Raw genomic sequence first — 17833 nt, 5'->3', positions numbered from 1 at the left:
GGAGAGAAAATACTGAGGAAAGCATTCTCTGTTGTTTTGTTGTTCTGTCATCAATATTACATTCCCAGCAAGCACTTACAGTGGATATAAATGAACCACAGAACACAGGCCTTCTCACTGCAGAGGGATTCAATACTATGCGGAAACAGGCCTCGTGTTTTTCCCTTTGCTTCATTGCCAGAGCAACTGTTGCATGGAACTTAAATGTCCACAGTGAAATCTTCTTACATTATATATACACTCCCGATTCAAGTTTACTCTATAGTAAGCTTATTTTGCTTTCTCTTCCACTTTTATAAAGCATTTGTTTTTATTCCAAGAGATAAACTACCTCTTTTCTGCTCTTTAAAGGTGGTTTAGTTTGACTTCCAGTTCCCACACTGACATCTAAGCACTAAGGAGTCCACCTAAAACATTAATCAACAAAAAGTTACTGCCTACAGACTCTCATTGTTCTATGTTAGTACCTCCTGCCACAGGGTAATCTTACTTGCAACAATTAGCACCACAGTCTCACTCAAACGATGCAGATCAGGGATCAGTAAGGTCCAGCACTTTGTTTTCATACTGAAGCCCAGCTCTCTCCAGCTCAAAGGATGAACTCGTACCCAGGTTTTATTCTAAATATATAAGCTAGCACTCTTCTGTAGAATAAATTTACCTTCTTTTGCTATTGTTCTGAGTTCTGCCCTGAGTTTGTTTCCCATTTCAATCAGCTGCTGCTTTTCTTGGCTCAGAACTGAGATGTTTTTCACTGCTTCCTTCAGTTTATTTTGTGTTCCTTGCACAGTGCAGCTGACACAATATTGAAAACCAACACCAGGACCTGTATCAGGTAACTGTTGTCCAAGATTTATCTTTTCTTCAAGAATTTTGTGTTTTGGCCCCTGAAAAGAACCAGATAGCCCCTTATAAAGAATATTTTGAAAGTGTGGTCTGCAGGTTTAGAAATTTGTACAAACACACATTAGAAGCCTGTTGAAGAAAAAGTGTGAAGTTGAAGTCTACAGCCCATTTTTGAGGGTACATTTTCAAGATTTTGTTAGCAATACAGGGCAAATTAAACCATGGAATAAAACACTATAATAGCCTGGGATGTTCCCACAAATATTGTAAACTCTAAGTGTAAAATAATACATAGAATAACCACCATACAACTGTAAACTAGAGAGCAATTAATTTTAAGACAAAATGTGGAAAACCCAACTTTACAACAGATAGCAAGCTACCACAAACCCTTCTTTATCTAATCATCATGTGCATACGCACATATGGGGCAGATAGGACTTAAAACATTGCTTTAAAAGAGAAAGGCTGCAGAATAAAAAGTAAAGATTCTACAATGGGTTTTGTCTCTGCAAACCTGAGTCCACTGGCACATATGCATGATGATAAAGTATTTACCCAATAGATCACATCCTTGTTTTTCAAGAGCTACATACTCTATATATTCTTCAAGAGCTATATGTCATCTTTCAGCCCATTTACTACAGAGATTTTTCAATATCCATTTAAATACTCAGCATTCACTGAACAAATCATCTCCCCATAGACTTTGAAAATACTATGCATCGCCACAAGTATCTAAATATGACACATACATTAAAATAATTTTACAAAACTATTGCTTATCTGTATGTTTACTCTTTTATAAACAAACTAGTTAGAAGTGCACTAACTATACTGTAACTGCGCAATCTCAATCAGTTTTCAACTAGATCACCCTGAACACTGTGATTCAAGAAGTATATATTGAACAGCGCTACCTATACTGACAAAAAAACCAGCCACCATTGCCTTAGTGTGTCATGCAACTCCTGTTCTCTTATTTATTTGGATAGTTTTATCATAAAAGAGGAGGTCCTTGAGAGCATGCGCAGAAAGCATACAGGTCTACAAACACTATGGAGGATAAAGGTGGAGAAATTAGTGCAGAACTAGAATCTAAAAATATGAAGAAAGACAACAACGTGGAAGAAAAAATGGTGTACATAGAGCAATTTGTATCAAAGCAATTAATATAAGCAGCCCCCAAATATTACATTCTACCCTCATCATATGAACAGTGAAAGTAACCCAATGAGGCTTAACATAAGGAGAGGTCAAGGCAAATGACCAGTTATGGCACCATGGGGTGTTGCACTATGTACCATCTTCACTGTACCAAGAGGCAAAAGCACATCACGTGGCTGCGGCAGGAATACCATTTGCTTAAACTTCATTTTTTCCTGAACTTTTCAGAAAAGCATTCAAGAGCATTAGAAGTTTGTTTTTTTTTTTCAGGTGACAGATTATAAAGTGTAGAGTTAGGAGTGGAAGCCAGAAATCTTTTTACCTTTAGATCCATGTCCAGAGTAAAACCCTACAATACAAAATAGAGAAAACACAGAAACAACAGGGACTAAAAGAAGGTGGGAGGAAAAACTCTCCTCAGAGCTGATACACATACATGCAAAAGTCTACATGCCTATTTTACTAGTTTCCACTGTAAGCTTTCCTCTTGTTCTTTAGCTAAATTTTAGCTGTGGAGTCTATCTTTTTGAGGTTATGGTCCCAGAATCACTGTTACATTAAATGGAAAAAAGAAAACTATCACTATGGCTCTCTATTGACTTCACATCTACATCCCCATGTTTAGTTATCATTTTTGCTCAACAGACTCTGAACTCCCCAAGTTAGAAATATTTTTGACTGTAATTCATCGTGGCCTTAAGTACATCCTTACCATGCAATTAATAAATGTAAGAAGCACATAGACAGTGTAGAACAACATTAAAAGATAAGCACTTTGAAAATCCAGTAAGGAATTCTAATGAAGTTTTGCCTGTTGTTTGTTAGATATTCTCAGGGCTGTTTCCAGCTGCTGGTCTGTGCCTAAGAAGGCTTGTTATGTACCAAGGAAGAAGGAACAAAGCAGACAGCAGAAACAGACAGGAAATGATAGTTCAACATCACTGAAGATAGCAGTAACTACAGCTCCCACCATTATGTTCAAGTTTTGGCCTGCACATCTGCTATTTCCTATGTGCCTATACATTTAAAGAACAAGTAATTGAGCATTTCACACTGAAGATGCATATCACTGCCTGAAAAACGTTCTTGTTCTCAATACTCAGCCCTGAGCATTGAATTACATTTTAGCATTATGCAGCAAAGGAGTAACCTCTGGCACAAAGAATGTTCAGTTCCTATCTTACTGTCTCCAAGGCAAAGCCACTTTCTACTTTTTCTTTTAAGGCTCCATCTCCACTTAAAGAAACACGAAGAAAATGAGATGCATCTTGGGCAGTAGTTTGTAAAACATTTTCTGCAACAGAAAAGTATAGTTGGTATAAAATACAGTTTTCACCTACTTCTGGAAGTGGCCAAAGAGAAAAAATAAATCTGTGTGGTCTATACTGGCACGCAATGGTTTCCTAAATATGATTTGACACCAGGAACAAACAAATCTTCTATATTCAGCAAAAAGATACAGCTAAGATTAAAAATTATTCTGTGCCTGGTGGGTTGTGCACGTTTCCACACAAGGTTCCCAAGGCTCCAAAGTTTTATTTAAACGTTGATATCGCTTCAGTTCTTAAAGCTCTTAGCTTTTAATGTAGTCAGCACCTCTCATCTTTATTTATTACTTAGCTTTATTTAAATTTTCTTTAACTTAGATAGCCACTGGTGTGTCTTAACAGTAAGATTCAGGCATGAAACAGATATTGATAGATTTTAGAGATTAGTTGAAAATTAGAAACCCCTTATTTTTTAATTGTACTTTAACCTGTCTTACTTCAGACTCTGTTTATGACACCATAAAGTTGCTGGGAAACTGGAAGGGCAGCACATCTGTAGCATGAGATATTTGTCCCTGTTTTCAATTCCTTTATTATTTTTCCGAGAGACGCCTCCATCACACTTTAATGCCGATACCGTTCCTACCCTTTCAACAACACCTGTAAAACCTGGAACGGAGTAAAAACGTTCCCAGAGCAAGGGAGTGTCCCCTCGTGCCTGGCGGGACCCCGCGGATCGGCGCCTCCGCGGGGCCCGGGGCCGGCGAAGCTGCGGCGCCCCCTAGCGGCGCCCCCCCCCCCCCCTCCCCGGGCCGGCGAGCGGTGCCGCTTGCGCGTCCATCTCAGCCCAGGCTTGGCAGGACCTTCTCGTCAGAACCCAGCAATGACACGGCATCTGCAGCTTCATCGCCATCCACCTGATTACAAGGCGTATCGAAGGATTAATGGTATTTTTAAAAAAGACTAAATTTGGTTTGCAATGGAAAACTCGACGAGGTGATACACAGCAGTTTAGCAATTTAAGCGGAGGGGGAAAAGAAAAAAATCAAGAAGGGCTTTGAAATATCGGGAGTGACTTGTGCCAGGGAATGACTAGTCAAAATTTATTCCCTAGAAAGAATGAGCATAAGTTTGGCCGAAAAAAACCACGTTGCTGGATCTTATCTAACTTATACTCATTACTAATTGACCACATAAGCATTTATTGCTTCAGTTTCTAATATTTATTCAATCAAAAATAATATGCAGTGTATTTAATTACACATACATATGCATACAGATATTGTAGGTAGTTTAAACCTCTCCATACCTTTTCTGTGTCTGGGTTTTCTGTACAATCCAGGTTAGCTGAGCCAACTTTGATACTGCTCAGAGTGGTTCCAGCTGAAATTTTGTTTGTGCACAATGAACCTAAAAGAGAAGAAAAGTATAATATGAATATATATGTATTTATACAGAGTTTAGGCTTTCATAGCAACAGCTCCTTCAAAACTTTGTCTCATTAATATACATGTATACCACTTCAGTAGATATATTGTAAACAGAGCTGAAGAAACGGAAAAAATAGTACAGTCTCACCATATGCAAACATCAGCCAGCTACGAAATACAGAAGTGACTAGAGAAGACGCATTACAAAGGTTGATTCATGGGTAAGGAGCACAGAGAAGTTTTTATTTCTCCCAATACTGCATTATTTAATCATTCTTGGGAAACTGGCAATACTGAGTATAACAAGAATAATTAAGACACAGTAGCTTCTTTCAATCACAGTTGAAAAAAAATCAGCAATAAATGGAAGTTAATCCTGAAAAAATCTTCTTTTAGTTCCAGTAAAAATGTGAGTTTGAACATACTGATGTATATGGACAAGTCAGGGGAAAGAACAGATGACTTGCTAGAAACTAGAAGTGCCCCTCCAAGTTTATATCTTAAAAATTTCAGATTTAACATTATAATCTCTTTTAGTGATTGAACATAATCTCCATACATTTTCTAAAAGAATATAAGAAAGACTATTTTAGTTGAATAAACTATTTCAGCCATAAAAAAAACAGGATGATACATTTCTGAAAACTTACATTTTTCAGGTGACAAAGATTATTGCTTCTCTTGGACGCTGCTAAACTCTAGCAGCAATAAATCTTTTACTTACTGGACTGTAATGTCTTCAAAAAACAGTGGACTAACTTTATCTGCCTGTGACAAAAAAACATGCTTGAATTTGTTTTTTTCTTTAAAATTAACAGAGGTCTTGCTTTAATTGGTTATTAATGTCTCATTATCAACAAAACTAGAATACACCTATATTTACTAAAAACGCCTGCACACTTAATCAGCTTGTGATTTCACTCTACTGTACAAGTAACAGTTTAAAACTAATTCTGCAAACTGGTAACACACAGATCAGTCTCACTGCATAATGAAAATAGAGAAGCATAATGACAGCAGAACAATTGGTACAACAAAATGGCTTTCAACAAACCCATCTTATTTTTTCTGAAATACAGAAAACAATGCATGGTGGCTCCAGAATAGTTTGAAGCAATTAGAAATTAAATGTTTACATGGATGAGGCACAGAGATATATAAAGCAGCTATCTACCTGCACTTATATAACTTGTAAAAGGTGCTAAACACAGGGCTACTCGTTCCACAGAAGAAAAAATCTCCTTGAAAAAGCTATACCTTGCCTTTTCTTCTTTTAAAAACGCAAAACAAATCAGAGCCGATTACTTCATTGCCAAGTTACAGCCGATATCCTTTCCTCTCCTCTCCAGATCTCCAAAAGTCACAAGAATGTTTATGAAGAAAAAATCCAGTTTTGTTTCTAAACAGGCCTGCATGAGATCCAATCAAAACCATACTTAAATTTTCAGAAATTTACTACAAAACGTATCTAGTTGTAATAGACATACCTACTGCAGTTTTGGGCTGAGTTTTTTTATGTTATCAGCTTCGACTTTCCCATGAAGGATAATGAAAAAAAGTAAAAATGCGAGTGCAAGACACGATATGCTGAAACATTTCTAAGAGATGCTAAAAATCACCTAATGTGTGACAGTATCTGATAAAGGGATTCATTTGAAAGCCTTACATATTTTTAATAATAAGGTGTTTTTTAATTTCTACTTTCCTGACAGAGCCAACGTAGATGCCGCTCAGTAAACATGCTATCAAAGAAGGTTATCTCCTTAGCACTCAGCCATAGTAGGCAGGACAAAGAAACTGTGACAACTGAACTTTCTTCCAGGAAAACAAAGGGTGGCAAAAACTGTACCTGGAACTGATGCCCTATGCCCACTTACATATCTACACCAAAAAGGTATAAAAAGTTAACTCACTACCTATGCAAAACGAGCCCCTCTGCAAGACCTACTCTGCATGCAATCTCCCAGACAGACCAGACCCTGACTGGGGACTCTGGGCTGTCTCTGGATTCAGTGATGTGGACCATCTTTGAAGTGAGACCTTTTTTCCCCCCCATCATCAATTAGCCCCACTTCTGGGAGCAGCTGGGTGAATGTCATACCAGTAACATCTCACATAATATATTTATAGGCATAAGCACAGGTAAGACAGACATGGACCTGTTAAAGAGGGGGGGCCATGAAAATGACCAGAGGGCTCAAGTACCTCTCCTATGAAAATCTTTTACAATGAGGATGGTGAGGTACTGGGACAGGGTGCCTAGAGAAGCTGTGGATGCTCCAACCCTGGGAGTGTTCCAGGCTAGGCTGTTCAGGGCATGAAGCAACCTGGTCTAGTGAAAGACGTCCCTGCCCGTGGCAGGGGGGTTGGGACGAGATGGACTTTTTAAGGTCCCTTCCGACCCAAACCCTTCCGTGATTCTATGATTCCAACTACTTGCTTCACTAGTTAGAATTCTGTAATACTTGTAATATACACATATTTGCTTTACTCTTTCAATATATATATATATATATAGAGAGAGAGAGAGAGAGAGAGAGAGAGGGAGACATTTGCTTTCCTAGTGGTAATTTTGTAGTGACTTACTCTGTGTGTGTGTGTGTGTATTTGGTTTTGTTAATAATAGCTTTGTAGTAATTTGTAATAAAGGAATTCTTAGAATCTCAGACTTCTATGTACTTGTGTATTGCGGAATCCTGAGAACCACACAATCATGATCTTTACACACCCATGGAATGGGTAGCCCTCATAGGTTGTGACCACGACTGCTACACTTCCTTAACTGAACTTAAGAGTTCTGTGGCAAGAGCTGTCACCTTGCTCTGCAAGCTGTCTGTTTTCTGTTGGAGGATGAGAGGACAACGTCTGCTCATCAAGACTCTCCATTTCTTTCCTCATTTGTGCAATAGCAGCCCGAAGGTTGGCATTCTGCTCCTGCAGCTTTTTTATTTCCAAATTAGGAATCTCTTTGCTCAGAGAACTTTCACCATCATACTGAAGTATCTGTAAAATAAAAAGTACAACACAATAACAACCCTTCATTAATGAGCAACACACATTCTCTCCACAACATAACACAGAGATCCTAATACTTTCAATCCACGAACAGACTTGGGAGAAAAGAACCATAGGAAGAAAAGAAAGAAATCTGATTATTCTGGGGATTTGCCAGGGAAAAAGTTGCTATGATGAGAATCTAAGATGGGGGAGAAGGCACGCCACAGAGGTGGCTCTGCCTTACCAGTGTTGCTCTCTGAAGCATGCTGTGTCTCTCTCTCCACCACACGTGGGTAACTCATCTTCTTAAAGAACTTACTGGCTCAACAGAAGTCCTCTTTCTCACCTGCCAAATTCTTGAAAGCGTCATTGGAAATAATTTGTTCACAAGAACATAAAGAGGCTGGACATCCTTCGCTAATGTGGAAAAGGGGAAGGAGTGTATGGATTACATCTAGACAGCCCAGGCAATGGACAACATCTAGAAAACCCCTAAGCACTTCAATTCTAAAATAAGTAGCAGTGTCTTCCTTTTGCACATTAGTTACAGATAAGCTAACAGCAAACAGTGTAAGTGGAATGTTCGTCAGAAAATGACTGAAGCTCTGCCTTCACAAAGGCCTTGAAGACTGACTTTTGGAATTATATTGGTGGAAGTATGAATTGATGAGCAGACACATTCTTATTCCAGAACTGAAGAGGCTGAAAAAATCCATGTTGCCAAAGCTGCTTTAACTACTGTAAAAAAAAATAAATTTATATTAGTAAAATATGAGCAGCTCGCTTGTAGAGTAATGCGTCCCAGAAGCAGTCTTTTCCTCAAATTTTTGAAATTACTCAGTGTTTTCTTCATGGGTTGCACACAGCCTTAAAGATTATCTTGAAGTTTTAGTTTGGAAAACTAAACATTTCCTGCGTGAATGAAGTGATGGCCTAATCAGGACAAGAATGGGAAACGTTCTAGACCACATGTTAAGAACTGCTTTATTCTGTTACAACAAAGGTTGCTAGCTCCAGAATCCAATTCTTGACAACGGTCTGCAACATATGTTTAGGAAAAATAAAGTGAAAGGGACAAATACAGAAACACTTCCTCTCAAGTGCCTCCTTAATTTCCAAATTTGCAACTTTGGGGAGGGAAGAAAAAGAAAAACAAATATGACTAAAAAACCACAAACACCCAGACATTGATTCAAGAACACTGGTCACTTGAACTTCTAGTACAATCTTGAGGAAAAAAATCTAGCAGAACCAATAGGATATAAAGACCAGGATTTTAGGGTCCTGACATTATTTCCTTCTGCCATTTCTTCATTCGAAGCATGACTGCAAATGTTTTTAAAGAAGTTACACTACACTGCCATCAGTCTAATCTAACTGTGGTTTCATCCAAAGAAAGAATGCAGAGTTTAGATTCCACCCTTGTAAAACCCTCTTTAGCTGATGGAAACATTTGTCATTAGCCATTTAAGAGATGCAGATACTATTTGGTACAGGAACACTAGAAAGCCCTGCAAATGTGGCATATACACTAAATCAATCCTAATTGGCAGACCATCCAGACCAGATGTTTTTGAGAAGGAAAAGACCATCTAATGTGTCTGGAATATTTGTATCAAATGTTGCTAGTTCATGTTTCTGAGCCCCAATATTGTTTCTTTGTATTCAACCCTAACCTTAAACTGTTGCAAAGCAGCAGTTCTGCCTCTTGAGAGGGAAAGGCAATCCATGAGGCCCTGGGCATAGGACGTGTCAGCAAAATACTTCAGTCTCAACATTTATGCCTTGCACAGCCTCAAACACTACTCCTTTTCTGTTTTCTCCATCATTCCCCACTTTCTTCAGTCCTCTTTTTTTTTGCCAGTCATAAGTCTATTCTGTGCTTGTGATCTGGAATACTAACTGGCCTTCAAATTAAATTCCTCTGTCGTAAAAACAATAGCTGCCCTACAGCCTCTTTCTGCTGTGGCTCCTTCTACCCTAACAGAACACAGTATGCAGAAGATGAGGATAATCTTTATTCAACTTTTACAATCTGTCCAAGGCTGTTAAGGTGAGGAGAGGGAAAAGGGAGATTGAAAAGGTGTGAAGCATCACCCAAGCCTGTCTGAATTTTGGGGCCCAGAACCTGATCTCAACCTGCAACACACACATGAACATGAGAAATATAACTGTTCCAGATTTTTGCTAGTGGAAAAGGGTCTAGACAGAAGACTGCATAATCATCCAGAATTACCGTAAGCAATCTTTTCCTATCTGTGCACTTGTATGGTATTAGCATGCTCCACTTACGCAGACATGACCTAAGTCATATTCAAAATGCGAGTCATACAAGCAAGATTTTCCAGGCTGGTGTGTTTCATATCTCTGTTGCTTAATTAAAGCTTAATTAAAGGCCAAGTAATACTACTGCAATACTTCTAGCACCCTGATGGGGTCCCAGACCAATGTGAAGAAAGGACCTGCATGCTCAAGATACTGTACCAGGGTATATTTAAACTTTAATCTTTCTTGCCTCAGTTGTCTAAACCAGAAGCTAAACAACATACTATTCCTTCTTTAAGGAATCTATTTTAAACTTGTAATCACTTCCCCCCTCTGTTTGTTAACAATTCATTTTGTACAGAAAAATTAAGAGAAAAGGTTCTGGTAAGAATAATAGGTTTTTTTGTTGTTGTTTGTTTTTTAAACAATGGCCCTTCACAAAAACTGGAGACAAAAATGATTTTGCTGAGATCGGTACTGCTTATCCTACAGGCCAAAAGCGCAAAACAGAGGCAGAGTATATTAACACAAAGAAAACTGTAACAATGAAAACAAAGTCTGGCCAAGAATAGTACAGGCAGTAACAGTGGAAGACAACAGTGAAGGTGAACAGTAAAGGAAGAAACCCTCTCCCACCCTGATTCTCTTGGTATGTCAACAATCAATATGCAAATCAGTCCAGTTTGAACTGAAATTTGAAAAACAACTTGCTCCACAGTAAGTTTTTGCTAGCAGTCTACTTTTGGCTAACTTATTATAAAAATTGTTTTCAGGAAGTATCCTTCTGAATACAACACCTTCTGCATTCAGAAACCACTAGGCTTGCTTGATACTGCTTTTTTCTTACCAGCAAGGTCTGCTAACAACTCTTTTTAACAGCTCACCGTTGAGCATCTAGCTGCCCAGTAGGGTGCACTGCAGGACAGTCTCTACTTTCATTCCTTTACTAAAGACAATTTTCTACTGGCAATTAATTATCCTTCTGCACGGCTTCAAACCAGCATTACGTTTGCAATTTTGAATGGCTTTTAAAAATAAATGCATTTTAATAAGCAGCAATGAAAGGAAAACTAGTTTGTGATAGTAAAATAAAAGACATTATTTTACCATCTGGCAAATTGATATTTTGAAGCACTGCCTCAAAATTTTAACTTTACAACTTTAAAATCTACCCTAAATTTCCTCAGGAACATTCTAGAAATTAATTCTTCCCATTCTGACGTGCCATGACAGTACAGTACATTATCCTGTTTTGGAGCAAATGTCTACATCCAGCTTGCTCCTTTTGCCAGTGAGGAATGGATCAGGGCCATAATGAAGCCTGTAACACCTGATCTATGTGGATTCCAGGCTAGATATGTCTATATTTTGATTTAAACATATGAAACACATGAACTGCTTACAAAAAGTCCAGTGGAAACAAGCCCCATAAAGTTGTCATCTCAAAGTGAATTAATTCAAGTCAAGATATTAAGTGTTGCCTAACCTGTTTCTCCCCTTCAGGTAAAGTACTGTGATTAAAGGATGCATGTATTGCCTGTTCTCTCTCAGCAGTCAAAGCAGAAAGAACAGTCTTCACTTCATGCAACCTGTGGTCTGTTTTCTGTGGATCAGCTTCAACCTAGGAAGGGAGAGAAAGCACAGGACATCAGTATCTCAAGGACAAAGGGTGTAGAGATCAAAAAAAAAAAAAAAAAAAAGGAAAGAAAGGAAGGAAATAAACAGATATTTTAAATCACAGGACAAGGACTTAAAGCATATCCGTTTTGGCTCTGACAAAAAACACCTTCACAGAAAAAATCATTTGGCTTCATTGTCTCATCTTCTCTATGTAAAATGGACAATGTCAATTCATCTTTCAGATGTGCTCCTATGCTACACCTACTGATGCTTATGAATCATTTTGGGAAGACAATGGTAAAATAAAACACCAGAGTAAATGCCTCCATTCTGAACTTAATAAACAAGTGTTTCCTCTGCACCCATGACTTTACTAGGCAACTAGTCATTCGGAATTATTGTTAGCCCATTGTGTAACAGTCTTGAACAATAAGCATGTATTTCATTTTTCAGAAACAGAAGCTTGTACACTTCACAAATTAAGAATATTTTTTTTTCCATGCAAAACTACTCTGAGTTTTCCAGGACTAATATAGTTCCCTTGATAGAATTCAAGTGGTACTGTGATCTGAAACTCTTTTTTGGGCCTCCTCAGAGAGAGCTTTCTTCTGCTACAATGCCAAGAGAAAAGCAGTGGCACCCCTCAAGCTGACTTGACTTCATTACAAGGGAGAAAATGCTGCTGTTAGAGACTGTCCATGAAAATTAATCTGATCTCTGATCAAATATATTTGATGAACTGCTGTGCACAATACAGAAAACTGCTATGCACAATCCAGAGTTACTGTTTTACAGATTTTTGAAGATGACTGAAGTCATGCCTCCCCTGAGAAACACCATGATGGAAAAACTCCATAGGTCTTTATGCAACAGATAGTTCCTAAGCAGTGTTAACTTCAAATTCTTACCTGCTCTCTTGCTGAAGACAGGCTTTGGGTTAGCTCCTCTGATTTCTGATACAGATTACTTCCAACATTCTCACAAAGCTGCTGCCAGTCCAGTTCTGTTTGCATTTTACTGTGTTCCAGAATCCATTCTTGCTCAGCTGCCAGAGACAGTTGTTGTTGATATCTATAATACACAGAGCAAAGCTGTTGAGATTTCAGCAGGATAAATACTGAGGATGGTTTGGGCTGGGTTTTTTTTGTTTGTTGGTTGGTTTGTTTTTTTGGTGGTGGTGTTCATTTTGCTTTGAGGTTTTTGGTTTGGGTTTTGTTTTTGTTTTTTTTTTTAATCTCAGCCTCATTTGCTGTCCTCATCTTCTTTCCTTGTTCTGTTCTCCAAATACCTATTCTATCCTATCACACTCAAGTATTTTATTGGACAAAAGCATTTTAATTGCTTAGAGCTCAGCAGTCTCCTAGGGTTCATCTGTATGGGTATTTAGAATCAGCTTTGGAGGTCCCCTCAGTTCAAGCAGCATGAGCTGCTCTTCAACACCAATTCCACTCTCAGCAATACCATCCACAGCATGTTTCCAATTTGCTGATAAAGGAAATGAGATACAAAGAGCTAGGAACTAAAGTTGTTGGATTGTCAGGGTAAAATTCCTAAGATCAAAGGCTGCTGCATATACATACATTGAAAACACACTGTGGAAAAAGAGATGAGACAGGAGGTGCACAGAATGAGACAAACCTCATATTCAGAATGTAAGGGCTTTCAGGACAGGTTAAATTGTTACATGGCTGAGCTTTTAAAACACAAAGCTGTCAGGACTTCAGGATAGTCTTATGATTGGTTGTAAATTACTTTAGACAAAAGTCTTAGCCTTCTTTACCATTCTGCATCTTTCTGAAATTTGGCCAGCTGTGCCTCAACTTCTCTTCCTGTCTATGCATTGATTGAATTTGGAATTCTTTAGAGGCAGACTCCGTAGAAATCTTGATCAGATGAGAATCTTGGCCTGGGTTTAGTGCTATAATTTCTTCTTGAAGTCTACATACAAGAACAACCCCATTCCCATGTTAATACATACTTGTTTAAGACAATTAACAAAGCACATGATGCAATCTTGGATATAAAACTGTTCAATAACTTTTTTTTTCCTTTTAAATTAGGAGCTCAGAGGGACTTTTTCATGATCCAAATGCATATTGCAAACCTCGCATTTCCACCCATACAAAATGCAGGCCACCTAAGCAATTCTTTAGTTTCCAGTGCCCGCCTTGGACTGGCAGCTGCCTCCTTCCAGGCTGGTCATGAATAAGCTCTTTTCTTATGGTGTGTTGCTGCTCCTCTAGGTTCTCAGATACTTTCTCTTCCATGTGACCTCATTTTCTTGTTAAACCTTGAGGAGATGTTTCTTGATAATGTCAATCATACAACTAATGTTTATATGCATATATTGACATTTTTCTACAAATTTTCTTGCACTACTACTAATATATATAGAACACAGAACAGCCCAAGTTGGAAAGATCATCTGGTCCAAACTTTCAGGGGAAAGGGAGCCTAGATGAGATTATCTAGTACTCTGTCCAATTGTGTCTTGAAAACCTCTAGTGATGAGGACTCTGCCATGTCCCTGGGGCAGATGTTCTCACTGTAACAAAAAATAAATTCTTTTTTACATTGAGATGAAGCCTCTCCCAGTGCAACGTGTACCCATGGACCCTTGTCATCTCCACATCGCTCCTTGTGAAACAAGTGCCTCTATCCTCTTTGTAGCCATCTGTATGTAGTAGAAAACTGTAAAGAGGTCCCCCTGAACCTTGTCCAGGGAGAAAAGAGCAAACTCCTTCAGGCTTTCTTCATAGGGCAGGTTTCTCCAGCCCTCTGATTATCTTTGTGGCTCTCTCCAGTTGGTCCGTGTCTTTTTTCAATTGCAAGGACAGAACTGGACACAGTACTCCAGGTGTGGTATGTTTAACCATGAATTACTGTGAACTTTTCACCTAAGTTGGGCACAAAACCAGTAAGTATAATTTTCTGAATTTCTTTCATCGCAGCTTATGAAACAAGATAACTCAAGTTACTCACTGTCTAATAAGAGCATCTTTCTCTCTTAAACAAGCATTATGACTCCATTCTCTTCTGCACAGCTCAACTTCCAGACTTTTATGTCTCATCTGCAGTTCTCTAATCTGCTTCTTCAACTTTTTAAATTGACTGACTTGGGCTTCTTTCACTGAAGCTGGCATCACATCTTTTTCCTTGGCAGCACGAGCTAGTTCTTCATGCCTAGAGTATGCAGAGAGACAAAATCAAGTGAGGTTTCAAGCCACACAAGCACATTATTTTTTAGTACTGTTGATTTACTTTATTAGCTTGGTTTGAGCAAATTCAAAGAATCGTTGTCAGAAACAGTGGAAACAGAAATCAATATCCGCTTGTCAGTGGAACAGGTTGTGAGGAGGTCTTTTGCAGTTGTTTTTCAAACTAAGAATGCCACTATTTAGTTGGACTTAGAACCAGAGCTGAATCTTTCTTATACCACTGCAGAGAGTTTAACTCCAATTTATCACAGAACTTTAAGTTTGTGATTAGCACAAAGAAGAACAGTATTTCACCTAATTATGGGATAAGGGTGATCCTAAAAATTTAGGTTGAAGATTTTTTAGGATTACTCATATTTTAATAGGTGAGCTACTCTATTCAACACACTTTTTTTGCCATACTGAAAATACTCTTCACAGTAATTGAACAACTGAAAGACAGCTATGGCCCAGGTATGAGACTGTACGAATCCATGGAACAAAAATGCTTCCTTGAATGTTCAGTTTCCATTCACAGATTAATTTCCTGAGCATGCACTCACACAAAAACAAAGGCCAGGTTTAAAATCAGACAGAAGCAACTTACTAGAAAAAAAGCCACTGAATAGCACCTATAGAAAACTCAAAGCTAAGAGTAAATAAAAAAGGAGACATGCAAGTAATAGCTGTATAATGCTCTTATTCTATGAAATTGACCCACATGTAAATTTTCAAAATATAACCAAATTTTTGGATATAAAGGATTAAAATAAAACAGAAGAAACAGAAATTGAACTATGAGTAAGTCTTGTTTCTTAAGGTTGAATTAGCCATGAGTAAAAACATAAAAGATAAAACCCCCAATAATACTCTCATTTGAATGAGTTATTTTCAGTCACTATATTTACAACCTGTTTGTAGAAGCTTGAGAAAGTATGAAGTTGTGACTGAAGCAACTGGACTTACAGGATGCAAGCCAAGTATGTGGAATATGACATCCCAAAACCAGCTGCACACTCTAGAAGTGGGATGAACTAATTTTTTCATTATATTTACTCCTTTTTGCAGTAAAGGCAGAAGGTACCACTGAACCATTAAAAATTCTAAGATAAAATTCTATTTTTAAAGTGAGACAGGTTACATCCAGAAAAAGTGTAGCAGAATTATCCTGGATCCATGCAACTTTGGAAATATTTCATACAAACTGCTACCTCTTTCTGTCATAACAATATATATTACTAGATCAATTAATTCACGTACACTATCCCAAGCTGTTGCTAAAATTAGAGTATGTGTGGAAAAGTAAACTGAAAGTGTTATGGAGTGGTAGAGTCTGTAAAAAGCAGTTTATTTTGATCATAATCAAAAGTGTACAATACCAAGTATCTTTCACAGCAACAAAATCATTGAACTTATTTTCTTCCTCCAGTCTTGAATAAAAACATTCTGCTGTTTGCTGTGATTCTGGTGTTTGCACTCCAGTCTCTTTGAGGGCCTCCTGTTCTCTGGTCAGCAGCTTCACCTTAGAAAGGAGGAAAATAAGAATTAAGAATTCTAATGACAGCCTGATATAACCTAATTTTTTAAAAGATCCGGAGCCCTTATACAGTTGAAGTGACAACATCAGCTCCAGAATCAAACAAAATAATAAAGTTGTGTAGATTTTTTTTTGGGTGGTTCTTTTGTTTGTGGGGTTTTTTTTAAAATTTGTAATTAACATTTTGCATGGTATAAGCATTACATCAACAAAGCACTTTAAAACACCTTCCCCATAAGCTATAACATCTGCTGTTATTTATGTTTCTACTCCCACATTACTGCTAAACATTCATTTTGTATTCCTGTCCTCACCTATCACCTACATTAACATTAAACCTGCACACTACCCCTTCCTATCTCTGCCTAAAGTTCCTTTTATAGTTTTTTATTCAGTCACTTCTTGGTTTCCCCAGCAGCTGGCCTCACTAATACACAGGGGAAATGACTGTGTATGACCTCTCCTTCCCTTGCTTAACACCTCCACCACCAATTCAGGTGCAAATAATACATATATACACACACACACAAAATACACAACTCAATATAGATAGTATGTTTCAGAAAGAAAGAAAAAGATAATAGTTTCTAGCACATAAGGCCTACTGAGAGCTATTACATGCAGATACAGCTGCAAGCAGCATTGGAAACTGAAACAGAGATACCTAATCAAGCACTCAGGTCTGAAAATTTGAAAGATTAAAGGTTTCTTATGAAGTACTATCAGAGTTACACTGCATCTCACAGAGTAAGCAATATGTGTAAATTTACATTTAGTAAGTATAATGCAGTTGTGGTTCCTTTGTTCATACTGAGCCATCAGCAGTTGTTCATGCTATCTTTATAGTGAAGACTGCAAGATGACAGTGTTTTTACATCCATTGCTACAGCAGCATCCTTTAAAGAAGGATCAAGAAGACAAGATAACAAAACCAGAAACTAAACTCCAGTTGTGTCAACTTTCAAGATGCAAGAACCCATGGATAACACTGATGGCCAGTCAACCTTTTGCTACCCTAGTAAGCCTTTGGCAAGGTGAAGTAGGCAGAAGTAATTTATTTTATTAGACAAAAATCATAGAATTATTTAGGCTGGAAAAGACCTTTAACATTATCAAGTCCAACCATTAACCTAGCACTGCCAAGCCCACCACTAGATCATGTCTCTAAGCACTGCATCTACATGTTTTTTAAATACCTCCAGGGATGGTCACTCCACTACCTCCCTGGGCAGCCTGTTCCAATGCCTGACCACCTTTTCAGTGAAGAAATTTTTTTCCCAATATCCAATCTAAACTTCCTGTGGCACAACTTGAGGCCATTTCCTCTTGTCCTATCACTTGTTATCTGGGAGATGACCAACCCCCACCTACACCCCCACCCCCTGAGCCTCCTCCTCTCCAGGCTGAACAACCTCAGCTCCCCCGGCCACTCCCCACCAGACTTGTGCTCCAGCCCCTTCCCCGGCCTTACTGCCCGTCTCTGGACTCGCTCCAGCACCTCAGTGT

General features: G+C 38.3%; 1 protein-coding gene across 5 annotated transcripts in view; it reads right to left on the bottom strand.

Annotated features, from left to right (window-relative positions):
• Positions 1-17833, bottom strand: part of CCDC57 (coiled-coil domain containing 57) — a 43505-nt gene that overhangs the window by 14242 nt on the left and 11430 nt on the right. For 4 of the 5 annotated variants that reach the window (XM_037402332.1, XM_037402312.1, XM_037402295.1 and 1 more), the window contains 8 exons: positions 16170-16312; positions 14576-14776; positions 12502-12664; positions 11460-11594; positions 7528-7714; positions 4591-4691; positions 2336-2362; positions 662-887 (listed from right to left, as the gene is read on the bottom strand). In XM_037402332.1, the coding sequence (XP_037258229.1) occupies positions 662-887; positions 2336-2362; positions 4591-4691; positions 7528-7714; positions 11460-11594; positions 12502-12664; positions 14576-14736 (1000 nt within the window). In that variant the 5' untranslated portion in view covers positions 14737-14776; positions 16170-16312. The remainder of the gene's footprint in view (positions 1-661; positions 888-2335; positions 2363-4590; positions 4692-7527; positions 7715-11459; positions 11595-12501; positions 12665-14575; positions 14777-16169; positions 16313-17833) is intronic. The other variant, XM_037402303.1, reaches the window with a different exon arrangement.

The sequence above is a fragment of the Falco rusticolus genome, chromosome 1 (genome assembly GCF_015220075.1).
Source record: "Falco rusticolus isolate bFalRus1 chromosome 1, bFalRus1.pri, whole genome shotgun sequence".
Taxonomy (NCBI): Eukaryota; Metazoa; Chordata; class Aves; order Falconiformes; family Falconidae; genus Falco; species Falco rusticolus.
Note: the sequence above shows the minus strand (reverse complement) of the source record. Positions and strands in the feature narration are given on the sequence as shown.